General features: G+C 41.8%; 1 protein-coding gene across 1 annotated transcript in view; it reads left to right on the top strand.

Annotated features, from left to right (window-relative positions):
* Positions 1-556: 556 nt before the first annotated feature.
* SORBS1 (sorbin and SH3 domain containing 1) overlaps positions 557-22914 on the top strand; it is a gene marked incomplete at its 5' end in the record, with an annotated part of 78951 nt that continues 56593 nt past the window's right edge. Inside the window, 7 exons of the mRNA XM_080621163.1 lie at positions 557-588; positions 9652-9707; positions 10521-10586; positions 12579-12674; positions 15707-15826; positions 17603-17718; positions 21415-21786. Coding sequence (XP_080477289.1) covers positions 557-588; positions 9652-9707; positions 10521-10586; positions 12579-12674; positions 15707-15826; positions 17603-17718; positions 21415-21786 — 858 coding nt within the window. The remainder of the gene's footprint in view (positions 589-9651; positions 9708-10520; positions 10587-12578; positions 12675-15706; positions 15827-17602; positions 17719-21414; positions 21787-22914) is intronic.

Here is a 22914-nt window from a genome sequence, read left to right as displayed (position 1 = left end):
CTGCTACAAATCTCAGCTGCCAAGTGCAGAAACTTTAGCTGCCCCTTCAGCTCCTACCCATTGAAATAGGATCTGCCATGTCTACTGCTAATGAAAATACTCCTTTGATGAGCAGATGCCGCCTGGTTTAAAAACAAAAACAAAGTGCTTTTTCAAGTATTTTCCCTGTATTTTATTATATCTTCAAGGTCTGCCTGTCCTTTCCCTTTTGAAGGGCATCCCATGCCTGTGCTACCATAGAGTGCCAACTTCAAATTTATTCTCTTCTCATTCCCTAGCTCCAGAGCTACAAGAAGAGTCAGTGTCTTTCATTATGACAGTGGTAGGGTAGTGACAGGCAGGCTGGGTGGGGGTGGCTGACGGTGAGCAAGCCTGGTGACAGGATGGGGTGACTAAGAACCAGCTGGCTAATTAAAGCACAGCAGTGGGAGGAGCAAAGTATTTAAGGGTGCCAGAGAGATGCCTCCACAAATTTCTTGTTACACCTCAGCAGCCAAGTAACTGGTTCTTTAACTCTTTCATGCCTCTTACAAAGTGAAATCAAGGGTCCAAGAAAATGGCACCATTAGCTGAAAAGCCTGAATCAAGGTAAGGACATCAGTATGGTTTTTTAGTCAAGGTTAGTCATAGGTAGTCCTCCTAGAGCTGCTGTGAGCTGAACTTCAAGGGCTTTACATGGCACTGGTGTATGCTATGACACTGATAATTGAGTACACTGATGTTCAGGTTGCTTCTTTCATTTGGATATGCTGCTTGAAAATATAGGAGATACCAAGGTAGTCATTACGTGGGTTTGTGTTCCCATTAAGGGAAATGGGCAGGCACTCCTTTCCCTAGTGACTGGATCTTTCTCCTGACTATTTTTATGGGAAGGAGGAATTGAAAGCAATTCCTGAATGCTGATTCTGAGGAAGTTGCTAAACTGAAAGTGATGAGAATGGATGTGGAGTTCTCAGCGATATTCAAGTTTGGTCATCTGAGGCTGGAGGAGTCAGAGGGAAGTGAAGATGAGAATGTAATTTTCTGCTATTTATAGAGGTGCTTTGAATGTCAGACTGTTGGCTATTCCAGCAGTTTGGTTTTCTCACAGCATTTTCAGTACTGAGGAGCAGTCACTGTGTTCTTGTTACAGTGTGTGGGTGACTTTAGAGGCAGCACAGTCCAACAAGGCTATCAAGCCAGCACTCCAGCCTGAACTCTCTAGCAGTCATGGGTTTGCTGTCTGGCCTTGGATGTGTAACAGTAACCAGCTTTCTGAGTTTTGCTGGGACCTTTTTGTGCCTGATTTCAGCTAGATTAATCAGTTTTCTGGCAATTTTTGTAGTGTAGCAGCGCTTCCAGGTCAGCAAAGGCTAAGGAAAATGACCCTGTCTAATTTCAACTTGCATCCTTAGGCTTGTCAAAAGTGTGCTGGAAGTACTGTATGCCTCGATCCCCATAAGCATTGGCTAGACTTAGCTTTATGTGGCTCCCTGAAGGTCACTGCAGTTGTGTGTTAATGAGACCAACTCTGAAACTGGTTTCGCTTATTCTGAAACTATAAAAAGCAATCTGTAAGACTGATACATGCACCTTGTTATGATATGCTAGCTTAGCTGATTTCAGATGTTGTGTAGAATAGCGACCTGAATTTACCACCACTGTATGAAATAGGGATATTGTTTATATACGTTGAAAAGTGTTAGCTGTTGCTTACTGAGTGCTTGTGCAGGGCTTCAGAACTGCTAGTGCTAGCAGAGGTTAATAATAAAATATTAATGTTTGTTGTCACAATGAGCACTCATTAATGCCTGTGCAATTCCTTTGCCTTACACTACTAGGAATCTCAGGATGTGTCTGGGATGGCATAAGGTGGCCTATAGCATTAAAGTTTCTGGTTTATGTGTCAGGGGTGTATCAGAATCTTCTCTCTACCCTCATTTTTGTGATACGTTTGTAACCTGGATTTGAACTTTGTGACGGTATTGAATCTCTAGTTAGTATTTCTACTGAATGCAGCTTCCTCCTATTTACTGCTTCACCATTTGAGAGTGTGGGACAGAGGTGAAGACAGTCTTTGTAGTCTTTGTTACACAAAATCATGCAAGAGAAGCTTCTGGATGTTGTTCAGATGATCTAATTGATTGTATTTATAGAATGCCATTCACTGTAGTAAATGCAATGTAGTGTTTGTGTCCCGCAATCTTGCAGTCAGCTGAATGGATTCATTGTTATACATAATTAGGGCTTCTGGAATTTGGGTCTCTTTATTTACAGCAATTGTTCTGCAGAGGCGCAAATGGCCCCATATCAGAGGTGTACAGAGAGCCAAGTGTGGCACAAATAGCAGCACCCCAGCTGCATATCTCTTACAAGTAGTCTCACAACAGCTGGAACCCTATGAATCTTTTGTTTCATCCAGCTGATGTATAAAACCAGCTTTCTCTTGGCTAGGTGTGGTCATTGCAGATTGTATAAAGGTAAAAAGATAAATCTGATGTCATAGAATTATTTACCCCTTAAGTGTAAATAAATCCCTATTTCAGTAGTTATATGCTCCCTGCCCAAATTCCTGTTTGAGTCCCAGTTAAGTGTCCTGGATGGTCCAGGCTGCATTATGCTGTTAATTCCTTTACTGCTTTCCCTTGAATTGGTGGCCTGAGAGCTGTGCCCAGTGTGCTCCCTTATACAGGATGTACATCAGGCTGTTTATAATCTCAGCTTCTGCTGCTCTCAGATGCTGTGCCTTATGTCTTCTGCACAGATGAATATGGGATTTTATTTAAAATACCATAGAAATCTTTATTTTCGTGTCTGAAGTTTTAAAGCGTTCATGTGAGCTACTTGAGCGTTTGGGTGTGGCACAAAGGCATGTGTTTCTTTAGCAGACATGAATGCTAGGTGGGCCACAGCTACTTTTACCATGATCTTAGCCATCAAATACAAAAAAGAGAGAGTAATCATGGCAGACTCCGGAGGAAGTCAAAGCTCAGTTAGAGTGTATTTAAAAAAATCTAGTTTCATGAGAAGAAAGGTTTTTGACTGTAAGGCTACTGATAGCAGTTATCCGGACGGAACTTGTGATGCATTGCATGTCAAGGTTACTCTTCTGTCTGTTCTGTGCCAAACAACCCTCTGGACAGCTGTTTTCCAAACCCTGTGTCTGTAGTAGAGCAGAAGGTTGATGGCTTGAGAAGGAGCCACCTTTCACACCCTTCCCCCCCCCAGCCCTGCACGTATAAGTTATAACCAGTGGCTGATATGAAGTATTCCAGCCTATTTCTTTGCAGGGAGGTCCCTGTAGACATCAAATCGCTATCTGAACTAACACTGACCAAATAATTGGTTGTAATATAGAGGCCAGAATTAGAATGGACCAAAAAAGCCAATTTATCTTTTAAACTTTGCTTTTCAGCTGTTGGGCAAATCAGCTATAGGCTTTGCTCTCTGGTTTTGTGGCATTAAGCAGAGTTTAGACTTTGGACTGCCAAGCTTTTGTAGTCTTCTGCTATTTGCCAAATTTTAATGAGATGGGTGGCAATGTGCAGACCAGTTGCTTTGGAAATGCTCGTTCACAGGGTTGCAAAATGAAGACCCATTGCAATCACCTTCTAAAAATGAGTGTATGGGATGAGTGCAAGGAGGAAGAACTGCTTAAAGAGAAAAATTGTATTGGTACAGAACAATTTAACTGTAGCTGTTCATGCATTAGGTTGCAAATCAGAACAGCATTCAAACCATAAGAGGAATAAATTCTGGAGCAGGCTTCCAGGAAGAGCACTGGAGGCAGGAAGCCTTACCAGTTTTAAGCTGGAATGTGAAATGTTCTTGCATAGGATTGTATGACACAGTTGCCTGCAATAGCTTGGGAGTAGGCCTGATGACCTAGGAGATCCTTTTCTGTCCCCTACTCCAAAAGTGGTGACCTTGAACTGAGTTAACTCAGGTTGCAGGTAAACTTTGTTTACTTTGAAACTGATGACTCTAAGATGACTTAGTTCAAAAGCATTTCTGAGTTCTTAAAGCCACCTCTCCTGGCTTACATTTCTTGTTTGATTTTTAAGAGTGGCATATTCCTCTTAAATTGCGGAACTGCTGCATGTGACCCAGATAATTTCGTCCATTAGGAAGGAAACAAACACGTACCATATTAAAAAAAAAAAAAAGTACAGTGATACTGCATATGAAATGTGCTGTTGTTTATTCTAACAGCTGTAAGTTCAATTATTTGTAAGTATACCTTATGCATGCTTCTGTTCTATGCTGCCATTTATTTCATTTAGTGAGCTTTCACTGCTCCCACTCGCTGAAGAGCATGAGGAGGCTGTGGTCTTGTACAGAATTGCTGTGATTCTTCTGTGTGCACTGCTTGCTTATTCATAGTCTTTTCATGACATTTATTCTTAGAAGCATAATGTCTTCTGAAGGAATAACAGAATGTTCTTTAACCCTTAAAATAAAAATGACAGGCAACATATTTCTCTCAGTATTTTAGGATAAGAGAATAATGATTCTTGGAGAGAGAGCTGATTGCCTGGGTTAACCTGAAGCTGCCTCCTGTATGCTAGCTTTTTTTTTTATTTGTCACATTTTATGTGATACAAAGTGAGAAGTATAGAGGAGATGTGCTTTCCAGCAAGTTCTTTTAAGTGGAGGAACCTCCTGGTAAGAGGCACTAGCTGCAGTGCAGCCCTTTGCCCACTTTCCAGATTTGTGACTCCACATTGCTGGCATGGCTGATTGAGCAGAGCATCTTGGTCAGGGACACTGGTGGCAATGTGGGAAGGAGTCTGAGTCGTGGGCTAAATGAATGAGTGCTGTCAGTGATGTATGAGACCTGACCAGGTGAAAAGCAAGTTTTGTGATTGCAGATCATACCTTAAATCTAAAAGATTACCATTTTTCTAAAAGCTTCAACTCCAAGGTTATACTAATATAAATAAGAATTCGATTTTTCATTTAAGTGCAGCCACAAAGCACTTAAAGCTCTTGAATATAGAGAGAAAACTTTGAAAATGTTAAAAACTTGGAACTGAGAAAATAAAGCAGGAGTCGAGGTGTCAGGAGTATAGAGGAACTGCCCAATAAGTTTTGAATGCTTGTCTCATGCTTAGCAGTTGTTTTAAAATCCGATGTGAGTCATCAGAGCTGTCAATAATAACAAAAGAAGAAACAAAAGGAAATTACTTTTTCCCCCCCACACATTAGATCACCAAAAATAACCACCACTTGCAACTCTTAGTTGAGATACCAGTGACTTAAGAGCATGTGTCCTTGCTTGGAACTATTAATGAGCTGTTTGTTACCCCCTGCCATTGTAGGGGGAGTACTCAAATGTTTAGCACATGTGAGATAATCCAGAGACATGCTGTGCAGAAGTAGTTGCCACTTATCTGCGTTCCTCCTAAATCGGCTTCTGAATGCCCCGTTCTCTTTTCCACACCAAGTAGGGAAGGAGCTACAGCCTTGGAAGAAATGTGGGGGGGGTGGAAGGGAGAAAGGAAGCCATAAGCATCCGTCTAGAGGTGTGACTGAGCTAGCAAGTAGTTGGTGGATGTTACATATGGACATTGGCATGTTCAGGGTTACAGCTGCTGGCTTATGCCCTGAGGAATTAATTACCTTTCATTGTGTTTTGAATGTCTGCAGCTTTGAAACCTTTGTTGCTATGTCTGTTACATTTCAGGAAAGGCACTAATTCCAGTCTGGCAAGTATCTAGTGGAGTGCCTCAAGGGTCAGTACTGGGACCAGTATTATTTAATGTATTCATCAGTGATTTAGATGAGGAATTGAGTGTACTATCAGCAAGTTTGCTGATGACACTAAGCTGGGAGGAGTGGCTGACACGCCAGAAGGCTGTGCTGCCATCCAGTGAGACCTGGACAGGCTGGAGAGTTGGGCAGGGAATAACTTGGTGAAATATGACAAGGGAAAGTGTAGAGTCCTGCATCTGGGCAGGAACAACCCCAGGTTCCAGTATAGGTTGGGGAACGACCTGTTAGAGAGCAGTGTAGGGGAGAGGGACCTGGGGGTCTTAGCGGATGGCAGGATGACCATGAGCCAACACTGTGCCCTTGTGGCCAAGAAGGCCAATGGCATCCTAGGGTGTATTAGAAGGGGGGTGGTCAGTAGGTCGAGAGAGGTCCTCCTTCCCCTCTACTCTGCCCTGGTGAGACCGCATCTGGAATATTGTGTCCAGTTCTGGGCCCCTCAGTTCAAGAAGGACAGGGAATTGCTTGAAAGAGTCCAGCGCAGAGCCACAAAGATGATTAGGGGGGTGGAACATCTCCCGTATGAGGAGAGGCTGAGGGAGCTGGGTCTCTATAGTTTGGAGAAGAGGAAACTGAGGGGTGACCTTGTTAGTGTATATAAATATATAAAGGGGGAGTGTCACGAGGATGGAGCCAGGCTCTTCTCAGTGGCAAACAATGATAAGACAAGGGGTAATGGGTACAAACTGGAACACAAGAGGTTCCACTTAAACTTGAGAAGAAACTTCTTCTCAGTGAGGGTGACGGAACACTGGAACAGGCTGCCCAGGGGGGTTTTGGAGTCTCCTTCTCTGGAGACATTCAAAACCCGCCTGGACACATTCCTGTGTAACCTCATCTAGGTGTTCCTGCTCTGGCAGGGGGATTGGACTAGATGATCTTTTGAGGTCCCTTCCAATCTCTAGCATACTGTGATACTGTGACACAGGTTACAGCAGGGAGCTGGAAGGGAAGACACTTGCGGGTTCTGGAGGTTTGTTGGGGTTTTTTTCGTTGTTGTTATTTTTCTTTTTTTTTTTTTTTTTTTTTTTGTTTGTTTGTTTGTTGTTTTGTTTTGTTTTGTTTTGTTTGTTTGTTTGTTTTGTTTTGCCTGATCTGGCAGTATTGATTTCTCTGTTTTTAATACTGACAGATCTCATTTTTTGTTTCCTTGGAAAGGCTCCCTTCTGAAGCACTGCTGTGCGTATTTCATGTGTATCTACAGGAATGGCTTGGCCACGTCTGCAGGAAGTTCTTGGGAACTGGGATCCAGATCCACTTGCTTCCGCAGCCCACAGACAGCTTTTCTGATCAACCTGACAGGAACTGCTGTTGTCTAAGGATGTACCATCCAAAGACTCACGGCGCACTGATTTACAGCATGTAACTTCTCAGGTGTTAGAAGGCAACACTTTGCTATACTGGGGCCATGGAGCCAGATATGCTGTCTGGCTGGACCACGTATCTAGTCCCAACAGCAGCTTTTTGGCTAAGATAGGCCTAATAGGACTTCAGGATGTGTTTTGGGTGAAGCATATAGGAGACAGGTAGAATAACTCTGTAGCCCTGATGCAAAAAAAGGCACTGAAGCATGTTTTTTCTTATGCACCATGATTTCCTCAACCTAAACAGCAGTTATTTGTACCTGCATGCAGCAGATCTGTATGCAGATCTTCAACTGATCAAAATCAACTTTTAAATGGAGTTTCTGGAGCTATAGGTGCTCAGGATTGATTATACTTACCCTGAGCATGCTGAATCCATTCTGTGTATGGGAACCTACAGTAAGTATGTGTTTGAGTGCTTGAATAATGTTGATTAGTTTCACAGTAAGTGAACACTGAAAGCTTGCTATTTTAAATTGAATTCCATAGTTGCTAAGTGTGGCGATATGTGGAAAAGTGTTTTTCTAGATCTAGTTCTAATGAGTTTGTACACCTTCTACATTTAATTTTAGCAAACTTCTTTAATTATCACTTTATTTTTAACCTTGAATCACTTCTTCTGGAAAGTAATTTGTTCTTTTAAGGCCAAATAATTGTGCTTTTTTTGGTGTGAATTCTTTCCTTAATGCTTTCCTTAATGCAATGAAGGCCAGCACTGTAAGCAGTGTCAAGACTCTTCAATCAAAAAGACATCTCTGAAAATCAGGTTGATGGCAGTTGTGATGTCACTGTTTCTAAATAGAGGTTTTTAAACAGCCTGTTTAGAAACACAGGGTTTCTAAGGTTTGGGCTCACAGGTTTAATTGCTTGGATACTGCCATTGTGGAAAGGGACCAATGTTGCTCTGGGATTGCAGCAGCAGTGGACCCTGCCTTTGCCCGAGCATGTGAACTAGTATTTCTTCTTTCCTCTTCTGAAAAGGTATTAGACTATATTTCACCATCCCACCATCCCCCCTAGATCTTTAAGCTGGGCTCAGCTTTTGTTGTTGACTAGTTTTAGACTGTGCCCTCCGCTTCACACTGTATTTTGCTGGGATCAGCTTGGAGTTATGCTGCATGCTGCTGAATGTTCACCAGCCCATAATGTATATCTCATGTGGTTATTTTAACGAAGAAAATATTTAAATAATTAAGTGTTGGCAGCTGTTGCTTGGTTCCATGCTGGTTTTACAGACTGATCTGTTACTATATTTGCTTGTTGAATTTTCTTTTCTTTCCTTTTGGGTATCTGTTGAATATACTCAGTATGTTCTGGCTGGTATGAAACAAATGCTAGTTAAGAATGGGGATACTTTTGAAGCAAGAGAGCAAATTCAGTTCCCTGAGGGCAATTTCCACCTCCTACAATGCCCCACTGCTGGCTTCAGTTCATGTAACATGAAAACAAGTATCTCAAACTCTCTTGTTTAGTTTCGTGTTAACATAAGCAATTTTTCCCTATAATTCACAGGTTAGGGTCTTTGTTTATGCGTGATTTTGCAGCTTCAGATACCTATTTCTATTCATGTCATGGAAGCCATTAACTGGCTGTAGTGGCACTTGATCTCATTATCTTTAGCACCAACTTTTGAGGGGAGTGAGACTGAAACATGAAATTTAAAGGCATTGAATTCAGCCTAGGTCCTTTAGAGAGTTGAGAGATCCTGGCAAATATGCCTTGTTTTCTAGAAATGCTGCTTTTTGAATGTTCAAACCAACATCTCTGATGTGACATTTAAACATGTTCTTTCGCTGCAGATATCAAGTCCTCACAGGAGTGGGTACTGGGTATGATTAGGACCCATTGGTGCCCTGTGTAGACTGTCAGGACCATGATAATTGACTTTTTTTTTCTCTGACCTCATCTGGAAGTTTTTCTCTTGAATTAGTAGTTTCACTACCTTTGGTCCCAGGAGGATTAAAGCTTCGAATTTTGAAGTTTCACTCTTGAAAATATAAGCGGTGCTGCGGGACTGGAAGTGGTTGATGCAGAAGTTGAGCATTTTGACAAGTACATCTCTTCTGTATTGTAACATCTTTCAAAGGAGAGACTGACTTTGAGCAACAGATTGCCTTGAAATCTGGCAATAGTCTAAGTCGAGGGGTTTAACTTAAAGCTTTTAGTTTCACTGAGATTTTTTTTTTTCTTCAAGGTGATTCATATTTTATATATTAGAAACTTGCTGGATTTGCACTTTGCCATATATAGACTCTTGGACTTTAATCAGTACTTTATGATTTAAAGTTGAGGATTAGTCTTAAAGTCTGAAAGTAGTACCTATATTGGGTGGAAATAATCTTTAGTTTCTGATAATTTTCAGGAAAAAAATGTAACTGGTGGTTGACGTAAATCCAGTTTGGTTTTGAAACTAAGTTTTTTTAAAAAAACTGTGTCTGTTGCCTGGACTTTCATGATGAATGTTCAGCATCATGTTCAGCACTGTCTGGGTGGACATGAAACATAACATAACCATTCTGCCTTTCACTTTAAACAGACATAAACAAAATCCAGAAGTGAAAAAGGCAAGTCCCTCTACCACAATGAGCTCTGGTGAGTCTCTATTGTTTTTCAGTTGCCCTCCTTGGCATTCCTTTTTATTACTAGAAATATTCCTGTCTTTCTCATGCTGTTGTGCAATTGCTCTTTGTTTGTTTTTTTGGGGGGAGGGCTTAGAGGGGGCTTTTTTGTTTGTTCTGTTGTTTTTTGTTTGTTTGATTGTGTTTTTTTGTGGGGTTTTTTTTGGTTGTTGTTGTTGGTTTGGGGTTTTTTCTGTTGTTGTGTTGATTTGGTTGGTTTTGGGTTTTTTTACCTCCTCTTCTGCCTCCCAGAAAAGTGTCAAAGCCTGTCAAGAAAGCTCAGGGAATCTGACTTATAATGGCAACAGTGGAATGGCTTTGTACTAAAAAATGTCTTGGCTTCGTGTTTGTTGTTTCAATTTGGCCCATAGTACTCAAAAAATGATTAGAAACATCTTGAGGTCATCAGCTTTTTTAACTTCATAATACAAGAATTCAAAATTACCTGAAAAAAAAGCCCCTGAATTTGGTATGTTTTAGTAGGGGTGAATGCAAAGTTTGACACCTGGATAGGAAAAATCAGCTGTTCAAGAAAAAAAAAAAAAAAAAGAGGCTGGTTGGGAAGAAGAAAACTTCTGGGCTTGTCTTGGTAACAGGCTAAATTAGAGTGAAAAACAGACACGATAATGAAGTGAGATATGTAGGACCTGTGGAATAATATTCCTACCTGATTTTAGCAGCATCTCCTGAGATAGTAGGAAGCATGGCATCCCCTCATAGTCAGAGGTTAAATTCAGTTGCAGAGGTTTTAACCCAGAAGTAATCTGCTTCTTCATTTGTCTTGCAGAACACGAAGAAATTGATGTTGCAAAAACTGTTGTTAATGGGCTGAGCAGCAATGGACGAGAAAAAGGTGGGTTAAGAGTTTCAGAGACATCTCTGCAGCTCCCCCTGCATGTCAGCTTCGTGATGTGGTTAATTTCCCTAGACATTCACTGCAGCAGTGGTTTCCAAACTTAGTTTGCTTGGCGACTGATGTAAGAAAAGCCTTGTGCTGCACTGTGCCAGTAGCAGCAGCATTTCTTAGCTGAACAACTGTTCTTTGTCTCCTGAAGGTGTAAGGATGGCTTTGCCTCTTCATATATTTTGTGCACTACTTGTGTTACTTGTGAGCACCTGTGAATCAATATCTTAGTGTGTTTAGACAGCATGGGCTTGTGAATGCCTATGTGTGAATCCTGTTAAGTAGGAGATGAAATTTTGAGCCCAGGATTAAAGGGCAGGAACTAATCATTCAAGTAATAAAATGAACAAAATCTAAACAAACCAGACTTCACATTAACTTAAGCAGGTTTGCAGTGTGCTTTATAGCATTCAATTTTGTATAGTGATGTTGTGTGTTTTGGCAGCCTGAGAGTATATGGTTGTATAGGTTGGTTCTCTGCTGGTTTAATTTCCTTCTCTTTTGATGCCTTTTTATAGTGGTTAGTATTTTAACTGCATTGTAGATGGATGAATTCAGTCACTTACAGAGTAAAACACAATTAGGATTGTTTCCTAAACCACAGGCTGTTTGGATTTAGGATCTATTGTATTTGCAAGGCCTTCGGTACTCAGGAAGAAGCATGGAAAACAGAGTTTGATCTGTTTTGCTCATCTGTAAAAAAATAATTTAAAACAATCCCATCAATTTAAAAACTTACGATTTTGAGGTTTGAAAACATTCTACCAAGCTCTTCCAACATCTGTGAAAGCCTTGAGAGCCCTCTTCTAGGTTGGTGGTCTGTGCTTTTCAGTTTTGCTAGGAACTAGAAAGATCTGCCGCAAGAGGGGGTGTCCACACCACCCTGATGTCGATGCCTCTGGGGCTGGCCCAGTGCTCAGAATCAGTGTGTAAAGAATTAGAAATGTGGTTCCTCTTACTCCTGATTTTGCAGGCCTGTGAGGGATGGCATGGAATGTGAGGAAGCACCTAGCATTTTCCATTTAATACATGCAGAAAGCTAATAGGTTTTAAAGGAGAAAATCCTGGCTCTGCAGAAATCAAGAACAAAACTCAAGTTATTCCGGGGGAGCCATGATTTACAAGATGTTTATCTTGGCAGGTCCTGTTGAGCTTCACCTCTGAGTAGTTTTGTCTCACTTTTTTTTAAAAATACCCCTGCCCACTAGCTGCAAGACAGAGTCAGAGAGAGAAATCACTGCCTGGTTTGGGCAGTTTTGTAACAATTGCTAGAATTTTGCACAGTGCTATGTACGGTTTTCCCCTATGTTACTACATCTAGTACAATTAATGTGCTAGCTGATGGATTCCAGTAGAAATTTCTTCAACTTAGTGTTTAAAGGGATGGACTTTTTTCTGAAATGAGTATTTCGATGCTGCCCTCTGGCATTGAACAATTTTTAAGATTATTTCATGTTTCACTTCCTTCTGTCCCTGAACTTATAAAATATGTGCCATAAAATACAGAATTCATGTAATGTGTCTAATGTTCCTCTCTCAACCTTTCAATCCTTGTTTTTTCACTTTTGTTTTAACTGAGTCATATTAATGTTAACAGTTTTATTTTTGCATGTAGTGTATCTCAGCTAAATAATTACACTAATATTTTTTGATGGATTCTAAAGAACTAATGCTTCCAGATTCTTTTTGCCTGCAGCATAGTGGCAGTCAGCAGTTAGTCAATTCAGTAAGCAGTTCTGTATGCAGCATAAAACAGACATGTCCTGAATTAGGGCGAACGAAGGGATATTTTTAACGGTTGCATCACTGCTCTCTGGACTGCTTTTGTATTTGAAATTTCCTGCTATTGTGTCTCCAAGTACATTAGAAAATTTTGTGGCATGCTTCCCAAACTCTGCTCTTCCCTTTTTGGATGTGCCATTTACACTTTTGTGTTTGCAGCTGTTGATGTCCCTTTATGTACACGCTCTATTTCTGCCGTTAAAATAATCCCTGTGAAGAAAGTGAAAAGTTCTCCTCACCTAGTGCTGCCTACAGGTATCTTCTTCCTTCCTCCCCCTGCCATGCATTAGTTTGCCATCATTCCCTCCTCTTTTTCTCTCTCCTCCTCCTCCGTACATCTTTCTGCTTCACTCATGTGCTTTGGCTAGTTTTCAGCTTCATGCTCTTCTCACTGTTTCCAGAGCTGTAGATTTCATCAGTAGGTAATAAAGTTAGCTCTTAATGGCACAGTACATTGTTCTCAATTATGCTGCTCTTCTGCAGACATAATTGTGTCTGCTTGAATCTGGGATCATTGTAAGCTCTTCAACTAATGCTTGATTATGAATAACATTGTTATTACAGCCTCATTTTGAACCGAACTCCTGATGAACCAGAGAATGTTTCCTGCATATCTTTAGTCTTTATGAAAGTGAATAGATGTCAGAGATGGTATTTTACAGGTTCAAGCATAGTTCAACATTGATCGGATGGTTTTGTTTTTCTGTACATACGCTGACTTTACAGAATCTTTATACGGGTGAATAAGGATGTTAAGCTGTATGTCACCCCCTCCTCAAGCACATTTTCCCACTAAAAGTAGAAGAATATTTTTGTACTTTGCTGGATTTGCACAGTCAGAGTAGTATAGCTGATACTGCTTGTCTCTCCTAATCTGTCACGCATGTGCTCTGTTGGACTAGTATAGTGCCAATGTCATGTTTATTACCATCTGCTGGATTTCTATACTGAGAGATTCAGATTTTTGTTTTCCATCATCTCGCCTAAATTGTGAAGGAATTCAGCATCTTAAGTATTTGTCTTCCTCTCCTAAGTTGAAATAGTCTGACAATATTTTATTTTCAAAGCTTTTTAGAGCATTTTCATTTTTCTGAGTCCAGAACAGTTTTTTCTTATTCTTATTCTTTTGATTTGGTATACAGCTTTAGTATGTTTTATGAAAATAAAGTACTTTGATTCCCAAATTTGATCCTCCTCCAATATGATGTAGACATTTATGGCATGTTGAACTCTTTATGTGTTTCCATTTCTCCAGTGCCTGTGAAGGGAATCTAGGTGTAGGAGCATGAGAGGACCCTGTACTCTTCGTGATTGTCTAAATCGGGCCTGGTGACCCCTAACAGTGTGTCCATGCATCAGAATTACAGCACTCTCAAGACTGGATTGCCAGAGCTTAAACTTTTGTCCTCTGGTGTGATTGTATCCATTAGAGTCCTTGGATGTGTTGTGCTGTGTGTATGGGAATGATAGACAGAACTGGATTCTTGGGCAAAAGGAATCCTGACCCTATCTGGATCATGCAAAAATCAGTCAGAGAAGTCAACTTCTATTTTACCAGGCATGTGGGTAACCTTAAGGCACGATCAGTTGTGTGGTGTCAGGGCAAATGTGGTGTATTTAAGGACAAAGAGCATTTGATATGTCTCTGTGGATAGTCCTTCCCCTCGCCCAGGCTGCCTCTGTGCTGCCTAAATTAACTAAAGGCTGAACTATAGGAAAGTATCCTCTGATTCTGTACTTATTCCATCCTTTCTCAAGTCGTAAGTGTGGATCTGAAACTATGCTTTTTGTGAAATCCCTAAAGCATAGGACTTTCCATGTGAGCCAAGTGTTCGGCATTGGTTGAGTCTTTCACCCTACTGCTGTTGTTCATCTGGCACTATTGATGTTTCCTTATATTATGGCCAGCTTGGCTGTGATCTGTTTTTTAACCTTAGTTGAGGCATTATCATGGCCTATAGGCACTGTACTGGTGTGATTTTAATGGGGCATTATCTTCCTGGAGTCAGCCAGAGAATATTGATCTGCACAGACATCAGTTGTTGTCTAGGCAATGAGTGGCAGCCTTTGCCCGCCCTGTTCAGTCCGAAGGCATAACCATCCAATGCCATCCCTGTGCAGAGATAGCATGATCCTCACCCCATAAAAGTAAAAATCATCATGTTGTGTAACACAGTGTATATGCTCAGTACCTCTTCAGGCTCCCTGTGTGGTTGCATGGTAGGACTAGCACCTCTGTTTAGATAGGTCAAAGTGAAGTCTGATGGCAGCTGCAGGGTCAGTAATAGTGCATGAGAAAGGCAGGTGATATGTTTTCCTGTGGAAGTAGCTTAAATAAGTGAGAGACTCTTTAGGCTTATTTTTTCTATAGGTACCTTAGCAGAAACAACTCTCCGGAAGGATTTTAAGTAAGGGGAGGAAGATAGCATTGAAGTACTGATTTGTTATGACTTAAAAGGATGATAGCAGATTAAAAAAAACCAAACCAAACCAAAACAACAAACAAACAAAAAAACCCCCCAAAAAACCCCAAACCTCCAAACAAACCCCAAACAAATCCATGGCCTGAAATGCACAAAGGTAAACCTGCACAGAAGCTGCGCTGAATTGGGCCTCAGCAAAGGTGCTAGCATGATCTAGTGTTTGGCTCACAGGGTGATTTGAGCGCATATATGCTGAGTCTCCTTCTATTTTTTGGGGATTTTGGTTCCTATGTCAGAAAATGAAACACTGCCATGAAATGGGGGGAGATGGCAATAGATGGCTTGCAGCACCCTGCCTTTAGATCATACTCAGCATAGTTACAAGATTTTATCCACCAGTGGTCATAAGACATTTTTTTTTCTCTTTCCGTCCTGCACAAAAGACATATTTAAGGCTTCAGCACACAAATCATATTGCTTTATACCACTGGGACATCCCAACAGAAGAACTAGAGGTGTAATGGTAGAATGTCGTTCTTGGTACAATATCTCCATACAAAGCTGACCAAACAAAGCAAATGGGCCTGTGAAATTTGGTTCAAGCACTCATCCAATTTTCTTCCTTTCTTAGCTCTGTTACACTGACTCTGAACTTACTTCTATATTCATTAGTTACATGACTATGAAACTGCTTTGATTTCTCAGTGCTTTTAATCCACAGCTAAACTTCATCTGCATACATTACTAGATCGGTTCACCCAGAGGCAGCCATGCTAAAATTATTCCATAGAGCTCTGATGGATCCTAATAGCTTTGTACCATCTGTTTCAATATGTCTTCTCTGTGTTTGTGCATTTCCTATAGAAACAGATCCCACTAGAGTCTGCAGTGGAAAAGGAGCTGTGACCCTCCGGGCATCTCCAGCCTATCAGGAGAATCGGAATATCACCTTGCCATGTCCTCGGAATGTTGAGCAACCTGAAAGTAAGTGAATGGAATGTTAACTGGAATATATTAATCTCAAGAGAGGTCAGTCCAGGGTCTTGGGGTGACTCTTTTTTAGCTACGGTTTAAAGCCCCAAATTCCAGTAGCATGGTCAGAAACCTCATTCAAGAACCAGGCCAGTGGAGGGAGACTGAACCCTGGTCTCTTAGTGCAAGTCTGATGACTGCTGACTCTGGCTTAAGTTTGTTTACAGCTCCCTTTTGCTGTCAGGAGCACAAAAACCTCTTTCAGATAAAACTCTCAGATGTTATTTTGTTGGGTTTTTTTTCCTCCTGGCAGGCCTATGTCACCTCCTTTTATCCCAGACACAAGGTTAACAGAAAGAGGGCGGGTGGTGCTCCTGCCACTGAAGCATTCACTTGGGTTGTCAAGGGATGGGGATAGGGTCCCAGACAGACAGTGTCGCCACAGAGCTGTGCCATCTTTCAATAGCAGATGTGTAATTACTTAATTGTAGGAGACAGGCAAAGCATAACAAATCTGGCCAGTCTTTTGGGTCTAGCAGAGAGAATAAAGTCCTAAGGGCACGATGCAGTTAAGAGGAGGGGTGTCAAATTTACTCTTGAAAGCAAAGCATACGTCATTTATGAATGTATTGTTGGAGGAAAGGCAGTTCCATTAATTCCAGCTCCAATGTGCTGCTTTCTGCTCTGTCTTCTCTTCCTATTCTGCTCCACCTATGACCTACTCTTTTTTCATGCTTGCCATTCTGTTTCTTCACTCCTACCCTCCACAATTGCCTCTTTCCTTTCTGTTGATGGCTTCATAAATTTCCAGCAGCTTGAATGGCAATGAGCCCATTACTATGGAAATCAGCTCATTAATACTTACTTTGCTTAGTCTCTCAATCGCTTTATGAAATGTACTTTGGAGCTGGAAGAGCTTTTTGTGTATAACTTAAGCAGCAAAATGGGTAGAGTGGTAGGGAGGAGCCCAGTGAGAGGATGGGTAAATAGGTGATGAGACGAATGCAGGTAGCTGCAGGAACTGGGCTAAAAAGTGACATTGTATTTTGTAACTCCGTTCATGCACACATATTTAGGCTGCAAAACCTGATCTAGTTGTTAGCAGTCCTTTGTCTCAGTTAATCACACATAGTGAATTTGGTAAGGCTAGTTATGTCTTTGTAGCCTGTATTATGGCTGATCCCTACATTTCCAGTAATTTGTGGTGTCTGGCTGTCAAGCTGCAGCGTAAGAAAGTAGCTAGCTGGGCTGCCTTTTTGCCTCTGAAATAAGAATGTCAATGAACAATTGTTTCTTCATTGCTCTGCATGAATTGCCTTGTGTTTACAAAGGTCAGAAACAAGGAGTGCATCATGTTTAGGGCTGGTCTCTATGGTAATTAGGCAGCCCTGTCAGAAAGCATTCTATGTGTGAAATGAAGTAGCTCAACTCTTAACTTCAATTGGTACATTTTCTGTAAATGTAATGGTTTATTCTCCCCCCCCCCTTTCTTTTCCTCTATGCCTATTCTCCACCCCCACCTTTCTTTTCCTCTATGCCTATTCTCCACCCCCACCTCTTCCCTCCCTCCTTTCTGTGAAATGCTTAGGTCTGGAGCCAGAAAACCCAGAAACAGGTACAAGCATTGGCTGCTTATGTTGTTGTTTCTGTTGCTTTCTTGAAAGTATTTCTTGTTGCCTGGAAAAAAAAAAAAGGGAGGGGGGAAAAAGGAGGAAGAAAAGAGTCCTCTCCTTTCGTCTGTACTGTAGCTGGAGAGAATTCTCTGTGATTTGTTTTCCTTCCCCTCAGATGATTGGAGATCATCATCTAACACTGATGCCAATGGGGATGCCCAACCATCTTCTCTGGCTGCCAAGGGTTATAGGAGTGTGCGTCCGAACCTTTCCTCAGACAGCAAGCCACAGGTAAGCCTTTCTTCTGAGACTCTGAGGGTGATCTTCTGAGTTCAAGCACTGGATTCGTGGTCAGGATCCCTGGGTCAAACTCCAGAGTTTGCTGCAGACTTCGGTAAGTTTCAACTTGCCTCCACTTTTCCTGCCTTTAAAATGGGGCAACACTGATATGACCAGAGTGCTGTGGAGCTTGTGTGTTCAGGCATGCCACAGTATTTCCTTGATGGATGAAGGAGGAGGACGACACTATCTGATTCGAAGAAAAATGGTGAAGTACCGTTTTGAATTTTGTGTTGGTACATTTCCTAGAGGTTGCTGCAGGTTGAAAGCATTGTTAAATTAAAAACAAGATACTGGGGAAATGCCTTTCATTCTTAATACTGTAACTGATAGAAGCCAACAAGGGAAAGGTTATTTGTACCTGAAGGTGAATGGTTGAAGTCAGTCTATTAAGAGAAGAGTAACTTCATCCTTTTTCTTTTGGGCAGTTGGTCTGCACAGTCTCAAAACTGGTAAGGAAACCCTTCATTAGAAATCACTTTCCCATGTGAAACAAGAGTCTCTTTAAAGCCTTGTCCTCTATCAGGGACCTATAGCAATGCCGCAGGACAGTGTTCCTGAAATGGTAAGTGAAAGTGGAAGGAGACACAACTTGTAGGAAGGCATGAGAAGGAGCAGCACCCTAGAGGAGAAATCCATTTACTGCCTGATACTTACAGCTGTCCTGTAGTCCGTTATCGTTCTTGTGGATGAACACAGAGAGCACTGATGCACATAGTGATTTCCATAGAAGTTTCAAGGACTGCTGTCCAAACTAAGCTGAAGTGGAAGAAAACGGAAAACAGCAGTTTTAGGTGGAGAACTGTTATTTCCTGGTAATACTATGTAGCAGGAAAGTGAGGCTTCCCCTAACCTAGGGAAATACAGTGGCATTCTGAAGTTTCCAGACTGAAACTACTGTCCTTAAGGAATCAAAAGGAATGAGCCTGTTCCAGAAGCAGAAGCCCTTCAGAAGAAGCACTTACGAACCCAATTCTCCTCTCCCTTACACATCAGGAAAGTGGAGGGAAGAGTTGCAGCATGATGACAGTAGCTTTTGGGACAGCAGCTGTAATTTTATGAAGCTGTTCTAGGTCTATATCCATGTAAGAAGAATACATGCTGGCTGTAAGTTGTCATATGTGGATGAATTATAAAGGAGGTGTATTTGTCAGATTTGAATATTGCAAGCTGTTAAGGCATCTTCATTTTCTGATTTTGACCATTTTAGCAGTGGTTTAGCCAGCCTTTGCCTATAAAGATATGACAACAGGGTAAAACCTACTTTCGTGGTCTCCAGAGTGTTAAATTTCAAGAATTCAGGGAGCTACTGTTCACTAGGTGGGTGTTTTAATTCTCTTCCTTTCAGTAGTTTATAGTTTTCAGCCACTGGCAACAAAGCAGTAAATAAAATGAAACTTCTCTATTTCTGAACTATTTTACTTCAAAACGGTTTGGCTTTCAAAAAAAAAAATTGTTGGAGTTGAAGTTGACAAGCACTTCTGCAGTTAGCAACCTATATGTTGCAAAGTACCAAAACCAGTTAAGTTGTTTATTATTTACTAGAAGTAGGATTTCTCTGTTGGTGATCTTGATTCTGAAGGCAAATTCTTATGAATTCAGTTCATCACGAAACTTTAATTGTTCTTGTCTTCCTGAAAGCATTTTCAGGATGGAAAAATCCTGAAGAGAATTCAACAGCTAGCTTTTAGAAGGAAGAAATGCTGACTTTTTACTTAGCCAGCTGTGGCAGTCTTCAATATTCACATGATGTCTGCTTTCATTAGCACTCGTGAAACTTTGCAATGTTCATTTTTTGGCAGTGCACTTAACATGCAGAGATGGCTTAGAGCTCTGAATTTAGCATTGTGATTCAGATGTCTCCAGTGGGAAGTATTTAGTTATACAGACATGAGCCTGGGTTTTGTTAGGCAGGATGTTAAATCTTGACTTTAGCTTCCCAAGGGGCATGGTGGGTGTTGCTCTGCAGGCATCTTGAAACAATACAGCACTGAGACTTATTTAGCCAAGAGAGAGGAATGTGTAGGCAGGAATTTGAGAGCTGGGTAAAGTTTGTGTGCTGCAGTAAGCAGTGCTAGGAAAAACAGTGTGCAAGGTGATGTATGCGAGTTCTGCACTGGCCTTCCAGATACTGTATTTGCTTTTTGTTCTTGCTGTGTTAAAACCTGCTTAACCCGAGTCTAATAATCAAATTAATTCTTTGAATTTATTTATTTTTTTCCTTCCTTATTCCTTCTGTTTGGTGCTGCTTTCTCTCTCCCTCTTCTCCTTCTTGACTGCCTGAGCAGGCCCTTGCTCCTCCTCGTCCTCCTCTTCCCAAAGAGGAAAGCTTTGCATGGCGTCCTCACACTGACACTAAAGTGACCAACCTGTTGCCAGTGCCCATCATGGACTGTGTGTACCTGAATGCACCCAAGCCTTATATGCAGCAGTGTGCATCACCAAATGCCAGTGCACGGTGTTATTTCTCATCACCTACTCCCTATGGGACTGTCCCCAGTGGGAAGCAAGGCTTGCCAGCAGGGTGTTCTCCCTCTCCAGGCCCCAAAGCTGAGGTGCATGCTGGCCAGCCACTCTTGGAAAGTTGCTCCTCTTCAGATGCATCATCTGTACAACACAACCCCAACAGGGCAGATCCCAGTAGTAAGGCTGGAATGAATTCCAGTCATGAGACGAAGGCGGATAAAAAGGTCAGCAAACTATATGTAGCTTGTTTATCTAACAGCACTTGCTCAGCCACATCTGAGAATTCCACTGGCACCACACATGACCCAGCAGCCAGCACCAGTTTGGGTGCTGAGCTCACTCCGGCACCAGCCACCAACATTGTTTCCTCTGTAACAGACACTGGAAAGTCTCTTCCTGCTGTTCCTCCTCCTCCTATTCCTCCCAGGCCGTACTTTTACATTGTCCTCAGTAAAGACGCAGTTAGTTATGGTGCGGGCCAACCTTCCTGGACTCAGTCATCACCTCCGCAAGCTGTGAGGGACAGAGTGCTAGAGCCCCAGAGCACAGCTGCCACAGAGGACAGGATGAGAAAAGAGCCTTATCTTACCCAGCAGCGACAGGCACCACACAAGGCAATGGGACGCAGCATGGTACATGTTTTCTCCATAATCTTGTTTTCTTTCAGCCGTGTGAACAGTTCTTTAATTCATTACGATGTTCCCTTGATGCTTTATTCCCTACCTAATTTCTGAGCACTTGTGCCACTTGAGTCTTGTGGTCTTCTACTTGATAATAATTAACAATCCATGTGTGCCCCCTCAACATTCATCTGTGTGTTTGTGTGTGTGTGGTGTTTGTAAGGGGTTGGATTGGGCTGGCAAGGATCTTTCTATTTTAGGGAGGTGTACAAGAAGCAAACTTCATTACGTGATTGTTAGTGCTTCTCAAATGATGGTGGATGCATTTATGCCTCACAGCACAGAATTGGAAAAGAGGGGTGGTGAAGGGAAGGAAGATCTTTGTGAAAAACTGTGTGTTCATAGAGGCCAGGGCTGCAAGACTTAAGTATGTCTTCTGAAGGAAAGAAAATCTGTTGGGGCTTTGTATCATTTTGGGTGCATCCTTGCATGGCACTATATGGCTGCATTAGACTAAAGTATCAGTCTCCCCTGTTGCATAACAACACCTTGTTTCCTACAGGATGCCACTGCCACCACCACAACTCAGCCTGGGGTTATAGTAGTCCCCCTCCTCCAGGTTAATCCAGAAAGACAGCAAGAAGGCAGCTCCAGCACTCCACCACCGCCTCTGGTTCCTTTTGGGCAAGGCTCCACATTCCCTGAGATTGTTCCTTCTGGCTCACCCTTGACTTTTCCGACTCTAGATGATTTCATTCCCCCACATCTCCAGAGGGGTTCCCACCATAACCAAGCACCCTCCTCATCTGGCACATTACCCTCTGTTTACCCGAAACTGGCATTCTTCTCATCACCACCTTCACTTGTCCCTCCAGTCACAGGGACTTTGCACAGGGGCTTGAAGCCTGAAATCACTGGAGTCATCTCACATACAGTAAGCTTGCCAAGTACACTCCTTGCCCTTTTCCTAAATTTGTATTCCCAGATAAAAATTACTATCTCCTTGCAATACTAAATTTGAAAAAGGAGTGATGAGTCACTCCCTGCCAACAGCATGACAACTGAAACCCTGTTTACATCCTGTGCTAGTGCATGCATGTTGCCTGCCTTGTGCAGCTTTGAACCTTCTATTGACTTCTTGCAACAATATTTGACTGACTCCTGTTGAGCTCATTCTGCAGGTGATGCACACCTTAATAGTATTCACAGGACTTGCTCAGAATAATTAATTCTGTGTAAACACAATAGTTTCAACTAACTGATCTCTTCAGGCTCTTTTAATAGCATCCTTAATTGTGTCTGAATAACTTTTAAAGCAGCAACAGCAGAGCAGTTAAAGGTTAGGGCTGGCTTTCTGTTGCACTTGGAGCCACTGTACGCTCCCCACACAAATCCCTGTCGAAATCAGTGTAAGACTAATGCCGGTATCCAATGACCTACAAGCAATAGTATCAGTTACTGAGCTAAGAATCTTCCAAGTGTGTAGGTGTTACAGGATAGATAAGCAAGAGAGTGTCTCTTCAGTTTGGAATTGCTGGTCTTTTAAAATTTTGAAGAATTCAATCCACATCAGTTTTAACTTGGAATTTACTGTGTTCTTCTTGGATTAGGTGTTTGTTCATCTTTAAGCTCATCACCTGTTTTAAAAACTCCTTAGGGACAAGGACTAAAAGTAGCTCTAAGTCAAAGTTGCAGAGGAGGCAAAAAGTACCTGACCCTCCTTGTACTGGAAGCCTTACAACTACTGGGGGTTTTTTTTGGACAAGTAAGAAGTTCAGCAGAAATCCCCTCCTCTCATCATGATGCCTTTTCTGCCCTCTGACTCTACAGGCATCTAGCAAACAGGCAGGTGGGAGGAAAAGAAGAAAAAGATCAACCAGGATGATACTTTCAAAAGTTCTCAGTGTTGGCCTTTCTGCTCCTGTTGGAATCAGTGGGGGTTTTACTGCAAAAAGCAATGGGATTTTGAGGGTTTTGTCTGTGGTTTTTTTTTTTTTTTTGGGTGGGGGTCAGACTTGGTTTTGCTCGGTTTGGGGTTTTTTCTGGTTTTTTGGTTTGTTTT

Source organism: Psittacula echo (assembly GCF_963264785.1).
Source record: "Psittacula echo genome assembly, chromosome: 6".
Lineage (NCBI taxonomy): Eukaryota > Metazoa > Chordata > Aves > Psittaciformes > Psittacidae > Psittacula > Psittacula echo.
The sequence above is the reverse complement of the archived record's forward strand: the minus strand, read 5'-3'. Positions and strand labels throughout refer to the sequence as shown.